This window comes from Mercenaria mercenaria, chromosome 7 (genome assembly GCF_021730395.1).
Source record: "Mercenaria mercenaria strain notata chromosome 7, MADL_Memer_1, whole genome shotgun sequence".
Taxonomy (NCBI): domain Eukaryota; kingdom Metazoa; phylum Mollusca; class Bivalvia; order Venerida; family Veneridae; genus Mercenaria; species Mercenaria mercenaria.
In genome coordinates this window covers 4481187-4488551 of record NC_069367.1, presented here as the reverse complement: position 1 = coordinate 4488551, position 7365 = coordinate 4481187, and the positions used below count along the sequence as shown (strand labels likewise).

General features: G+C 35.4%; 1 protein-coding gene across 1 annotated transcript; it reads left to right on the top strand.

Moving 5' to 3' along the window:
• The first annotated feature begins 1095 nt into the window (after nt 1-1095).
• LOC123555678 (complement C1q tumor necrosis factor-related protein 3-like) lies at nt 1096-6577 on the top strand. Its single transcript, XM_045346270.2, has 2 exons — nt 1096-1307; nt 5851-6577. The coding sequence occupies exons 1-2, from the start codon at nt 1151-1153 to the stop codon at nt 6279-6281; spliced, it is 588 nt and encodes a 195-aa protein (XP_045202205.2). The 5' UTR covers nt 1096-1150; the 3' UTR covers nt 6282-6577.
• Nucleotides 6578-7365: the final 788 nt, after the last annotated feature.

The window sequence follows — 7365 nt, the reverse complement described above, 5'->3', positions numbered from 1 at the left end:
TTACAATTTTTTTTTTTAATCACGAATCAATAGTATGATATTCATAGTTTTTAGAAGTACTTTTTGTATGAAACATAGCTTTGTTGGGGTATTTTCCATTCCTAATATGAACTGAGTTACAAAGTTTGCATTTGTCAGATGTACCCTCATTTTTCCTTTTTAAGATTCATTCTGATGCCTTTCATCATTATCTTCCTGAAAAAGTGTTTTATTTGGCCATTTTTGTGCAAAATAATCTCATATATGTTTTTATTATTTCCTTACGTAACCATGTAAATCAATTTTATAGGACAAAAATGGATAGGTTGTGTAATAAATATCAGAGCTGTCCTGCTTTCATTTAGATTTCTCTACTTTACGATATTTCTCAATGTTTTTCATTTATTTAAACACTAATACACCCACACACTTGTCCCTATGATAATTAACTTTGCTCTATCGCGGCTTCTTGTCAATTCTGTTTCGGATTTTAATATGCAGAACAAAAGTATATATAAGGACCTGTGATATCAATGAAAACGTACGCGTACCCCATTCTCACAGGGATAAAGATATCTATCACCTTAAGATCAAAAGTATAAAACTTTTACAGAAAGACTATCCACATAATTTGATTGGATGGTTGGTTTACTGGCCGTAAACCTATGTAAAACTCGGACTATGTACAAACAAGGATAAACATCCAACATGAAACGCCATGTTCCCCCAAAACACAGCATTCCCAAAGTGCAAACTTCTCAAAAAGCACAAAAAAAACTAAATAACCTTAATGAAATCCTTACAAAAAAGATGTCTCTTAAACTTTAATGGATCCGATAAATGTGTCAAAACAGTGTCAAGTTTGTTGAAACAAAAGATAGTATATCATACGGTTAACTAATACCTCTGGCTGATAGCAACTTTGCACTGGTAACAGCATTTTAAAACTATGTTTTGGTTTGCACTTTAGTATTTTAAACTGCTGACATTTTATTATTAAACTGGGAAAAAAACATTTCTGTGAAACGGACGACAATACATTCGTAAGTTTCTTAGCTGCAAGGTATGAACAGTTATAGGGTTTGTAATATGACACCGTATATAATACTTGTGAGCAAATGTTTTGTCTATTTGCAGTTTTGTCGTCAACAATATTACATTTACCAGCAAAATGAAATCGCTTATAATAATTTCAGCTTTGGTTTTGTTAATTTTACCGGTTCAAACCCAAAGCTTAGAAGAAAGGTTTGAAAAGTTAGAGGATGTGGTAGACAACCTAGTCAGCGAAATGGAAAAGTTGAAATCCGATCACCAAATACATAAACGAGGTAAGCAGTTTTATAGTCCGAATTTTACTTCAATGGAAATGTAAAAAAGCATATCTGCTGAAGATGTAAAATACAAGTGAATAGAACACCTAGACTGTCTTGACATAGTGATTATCAGTTCGCCATAATGCTTTCCCAATATCCGGTACAATCATAATTTGTCTTGTAGTCTAAGATAAAGCAGTTGTAATGTACATTTTCTAGTTTGTCTGGTTCATTTATTAGTCACTAGTTTGTGCTGTACAATTAATAGTTCATCGTGTGCATTTCGCAATATATTCTTTTGTCTTACAGATAAAGCAGTCAACTATGAACGTTTACTAGTTTGTCCCGTAAATGTCTTAGGTTGTGTTGTGCGTTCACTGGTTTGTGCTGTACAATTTATAGTTCGCCATGTACGTTTCACAATATATTTGGTGCAAATTATGATACGTCCTGTCCACTTATAAATTTGTCATTCGGAGATAATAGTTTGTCTTGTTGCGGTGTGTATTTCCCAATATATTCGGTACAAAGCATAACTTGTCTGTCTTGTAGATAATGCAATTTATTTGTACATTTACAAGTTTGTCCGTTAATTTTATTAGTTTGTGTTGTATATTCGCTAGTTTCTGCTGTACAATTTATAGTTCGTCATGTACATTTCACAATATATTTGGTGCAAATTATGATACGTCATGTCCACTTATAAATTTATCATTCGGAGATAACAGTTCGTCTTGTTCGAAAAACAACTCGTTATGCGGTTTATTTACACAGGTATGTGCTTGAAACCGCACCGGCAAAAAGAGAGGCATTGGGTCATTCACAGTCAACTAGCCCATCAATCATTTCGATTTCCAATCAACTCGTCCCTCTTAGTTGTTTCAAAGTTAGTCGTTTCGCCCACATTTATCGACCCCTCCTTGTAAATGTTTATTTTTGTCGAAGATTGCAAATTTATATTTATTAAATTATGGTGTTGAATATAGGCATGTTTTGCAAATAATTTTGGAATTAAATCAGTTTACTTTAAAAACTATGTTTTTGTTTTATAAATATCCGACTGTTTATAAAAGTGCAAAGCATGCCCGCGGCGTTTCGTAGTTTAACATGCAAAGTTTGCTGGAATGTTGTTTTTATTCTGATCGCGAATGTCCGATTTTATGTAAAATTACAAAACGTATACCCTTATTACAAGTTGATTCTCATACATCTAACATATACTGTAGTATACTAATTGTGATAAATGATTATTAAGTTCTTTTCGGCTATTATCTGTTTTCATAAACCCGTGAAAAGATAATTAATACAATTATCTGTTTATTAAAACCTAAACCAAGTTATGATTTGCACCGAACACATTAAGGAAAGCACAATGCAAACAGAGAAATGTTCCGGAAAAGCTGTTTAATGTATATAACAAATTGTTTTATCTTTACAATCAAATTATGATATGTACCGAACATATTTCGAAAAGCATGATTAAAATGAGCTATTAATTGAACAGCGTAAACTGGTGGATGCACAACACAAACCAAGAAATCTGACGGACAAATTACATACATAACAAACTGCTTTATCAACTTTGAACCGAATATATCGAGAAATGGACACCACGAACAAAATGTACATAACAAACTGTTTTATATGGTGGCTGATTTCTGCCAGTGTCGTCCTGTCGTTCTGGCGCCCCCGCCATAACGAAAGAACGACCTTTTCCTCTTTTGGCGTTGTCTCGTTCTGTCGTTCAGGCGCCCCCGCCATAACGAAAGGACGACGTTTTCCTCTTTTGGCGTTGTTTCGTTCCCTCGTTCTGGCGCCCCCGCCAAAACGATATAACGAAGAATGCAACGCGACAGAACGTAAGAACGACACTTATAAACGGCACCCTAAAAAACGTCGTCTTGGCGTTCTGTCGTTCTGGCGCCCCCGCCACGACGACGGAACGAAAAAACGCCAAATGTGAAAATATCGTTCTGGCGTTCTGGTGCGATCCGGTAGAGCATGCACAGTATTGTCATGTTTCGAGAGAGTAACTCGGAGTTACTCCCTTTTAGTGGAGACCGCCATTTAGGTTGTTATTTATCCCCAAATCGTATCCGTACCGTACATTCATATTCGGCAACTTTCGATTTTCACGGAGTGTGGCGGGAACACACGACGAAAAAAAATCTATTTTTACACATATTTAAGTGGCTGTTGTTGTGGTCTTAGCTGATTTCATCATGTTTATGATATGTATATAATTTAATGTCATTTTGAAAATTGTATCTTAAGGTTCATTACGTTTGCTGCTAACTGATGACCCAGTTTTTCGTCAAATTTAAACATGTAGTTCACTAAGGGAGTGGATATAACCACATGTTTTCTGATATTATTCTTTTCCATCAAAGCTAGAATGAATGTTTTAAATAAAAAAAAATGTTTACTTATGTTTAGAGTAAAAATATGGCTAAGATGTTTTAAGTATTTGACCGTATACATATTTAAAACTAGATAAAAACTTCCTCCGTTTTTACCAGTATGTTTATTTTTTCTAAATTTGAATAACGTCTGTATTATAGCTGGATATATCTATTAAGTCGCTGTTATTTTCAGCTAAAGCTTGAAACAAAAGCAGGTGATATGAATGAAATGAAGTGTGAAATATGAAAGATAGGTGCCGTTTCCAAACTTTTATGGATTCCGTGAAAAAGTGTATCTATCTATTTATGAAACAGTAGAAATGGGCTTCAGCAAAATATGAAAAATATGATAACACTGCGCATGCTCTACCGGAACGCGCCATGATGCCAGAACGACATTTTCACATTTGGCGTTGTTTCGTTCCGCGCCAGAACGACAGAACGCCAAGACGACGTTTATTAGGCTGCCGTTTATAAGTGTCGTTCTTTCATTCTGTCGCGTTGCATTCTTCGTTATATTGTTTTGGCGGGAACGCCAGAACGAGGGAACGAAACAACGCCAAATGAGGAAAACGTCGTTCTTTCGTTATGGCTGGGGCGCCAGAACAACAGAACGAGACAACGCCAAAAGGGGAAAACGTCGTTCTTTCTTTATGGCGGGGGCGCCAGAACGACAGAACGACACTGGCAGAAATCAGCCACCATAGTTTTATCTATGTAACAAATTATTATTTGTACCAAACGTATTGGGAAAATCATATAACGAACTATTAATTGGACAGCACAAACTAATGAATGTACCAGACAAACTAGTAAATGTACCGAACAAACTTGTAACTGTACATAACAAAGTGATTTATCTACAAGAGTTATTATGCTTTGTATCCAATATATTGGGGAAATGCACATAACGGTAAATGTACAAAACTGACCGCATTATCTACAAGACAAATTATGATTTGTACAAAATATATTGGAAATCATGTACATGACGAACTGATAATCATCACGTTAAGACAGTGTAGGCGTTCCATACAAGCGCATTTGCGGTCATTAAATGTCAAAACAGGAGTATTATTGAAGCAATGATGTAACTTACGCACGCATGAAAGCTGAGGTCTCAAAAGATTAATGCAATGAGTAAATAAAACATATATAATTCATTTTTCCTTTCGCTTGCAAACAGTTGAAATTGAAAGTGCTTCAAAACTAGTTTCAACACAGCAATTTAAGTTTGTTACAACTGATCTATTTGTATGTTGTCGAACAAATTTGTTTATTAAAATTAAAGCAATATAAATTGTAAAAATAGGCGTACTTTTCAAAGAGTCCAGTGGGAAATACCACGGGACCACTAACCATCATCCACGGCACATATCAATAATAACTCAAACAGCAGTTCACCGACGCATTCGCATTTATCGGTGTACACAAAAATGTACACAAGCAGAGTGACATAAGCGTTCACCTGGCGCGGTTTGACTTTTTAAATTACATTTTAATTACGGACATTTTATCCCGACCACTAAATTTATTTATCTTCACCTGAAGTCCCGATGGCCTTCTATTCTAGATTGAAAAATACAGTATAGATGAACACTGATATAATGCAAAATGTGCAAAAGAATAATCAATGCTCTGATGCATTTTCGCGACATATATTTTTTCATTAATGGGATGTGGTTTTACTATATTATTTTTTTGTTGAGGTTAACGTCGCATCGACCCAATTATAGGTCAGATATCGACTTTCCAGCTTATATGGTGGAGGGGACCCCAGGTGCCCCTCCGTGAATCATTTCATCACGACCGGGCACCTTGGTAGAACCATCGACCTTCCGTAAGCCAGCTGGTTGGCTTTGTCACAAGAAGAATTCAGCGCCCAGAATGAGGCTAAAATCTACATCGATGAGGGGCAAGTGATTTGAAGTCAGCGACCTTGACCACTCGCCAACTGAGGCCCCCGGTTTTAATATATTATGATAAGTTAACTTAGATGTATTCTGTTGCCATTTCTTAATATATAATTGCCTAAATGCTTGCAAAATTTCATAACTGTGCTTCACGTGACGTTTAAGACATTGCCTTTAAATGTAAGTGTTGCTTTAAACGACTTGAAAGGTGAAATATGCCTAATTGACATTTTATCATTTCAGCCACGTCCGGGAGTGCCGTAGCATTTTCTGCTCATGTCAACTATGACGACAGTTTGACCAGGGGACAGGTCATTGTTTTTGACACTGTGCAAACTAATATTGGGAACGCCTACGATAACGTCCAAGGCAAATTCACGTGTCCCGTTGACGGAGTGTATTTCTTCACTGTTACCTTCCTGTCGCATGTCAACCATCTTCTCGAAGCTTTTATCAAGCACGCGGGAACCAGTGTTGCTGGGATATATACCATCGGTGCCGGCTCCGGAATCGACGATCAGAGTACTAATTCTGTCGTTGTTCATTGCACCAAGGGTCAACAGGTCTGGGTGGAGAGCGAGAATAATTACTTGATTAATGGAGAGCGTGTCGGGTTTACTTTATTCAGCGGATTTCTCATATCTGCTGATATAGAAAATGAAGTCGTTGGTTAAAACACCAACCTTTACAAGACACTTGGTAGAATACTCACTAGTCGCTTTCAAATATAGGAAATGAAACTAATATTTGCTGCTTCGTAGACTGAATGTAATTTCATTTGCATCTAGTCTGTTGAATACTTCATACATTAGAATTTAAACAAATCAGTAATACAAGTAACTGTCTTAAATTTTGTATCTATATATATGACTTAATTACATCTTTATATTGAATATATTGATTTACAAAGGCAACTACGTATACTGCCAGTGTTTATGACCGCTTAAAGAATAAAAAACATTTTTCTTGATTCGTGTGTAATTTGTTTGTTTATTTATTTATTTTGTCTTGCTTGCTAACTCTTGATAACATTATCAAAGACCCGATATTATTAATTATTTTTATTATTTTTATACGAAGCAATGGTAATAATGGTAGTAGTAATAGTAGTTGTAGTAGTAGTAGTAGTAGTAGAAGTAGTAGTAGTACTAGTATGTGATTTATGTTCCAAGCTGTTCCATTTTAGACTGTATATAAAGAAAATATTAATGAAATTCAATTCTATTTTTTAATTTCCATTTAATTAATATTTATTTACCATCGCTTAGATATGCTCAGTATCATAAAATCAGTTTAAACCAGTTATACCTTACTCCCAGCAATTTGTGGGTAAATGGGTTGCCAAAACACACCGCAGTGGGAGTAACCATGAATCGAATCCGAGACTTTCACCTTCGTAATAAAGTGTCAGAGACCTCTCGACTGATGCGTCCACTTTACTGTAGAAAAAATACGAAAGATTGAGTTTTTACAGTCTTAGAACTAAATTATGGAATTAGACCTTTTCTACGCCTGAGTAATCGAACTACCACTTAATAAATGATTTGTTAAAGGAAAAGTATCAAACAGAAGACTCGAAAGTTGTTTAATCTGCCACCGTTATATGGCTCCCACAGACTGATATAAACTTGAAGTATGTTTTTATATTGTTCTTTGCAACACATTTTTCGATTTCTGTTACAGCCAGTGTTTAATTACTCATGCAATACTTTTATATCTCTGGCTTTAATAACTCTATTTACCGGACGATTAACCCAA

Excerpts from the sequence above, each read along its gene's own strand:
- LOC123555678 (XM_045346270.2), top strand. The coding sequence starts at position 1,151 with ATGAAATCGCTTATAATAATTTCAGCTTTGGTTTTGTTAATTTTACCG. Across the intron at positions 1,308-5,850 it reads TCACCAAATACATAAACGAG|CCACGTCCGGGAGTGCCGTA; the intron begins GTAAGCAGTTTT and ends TTATCATTTCAG.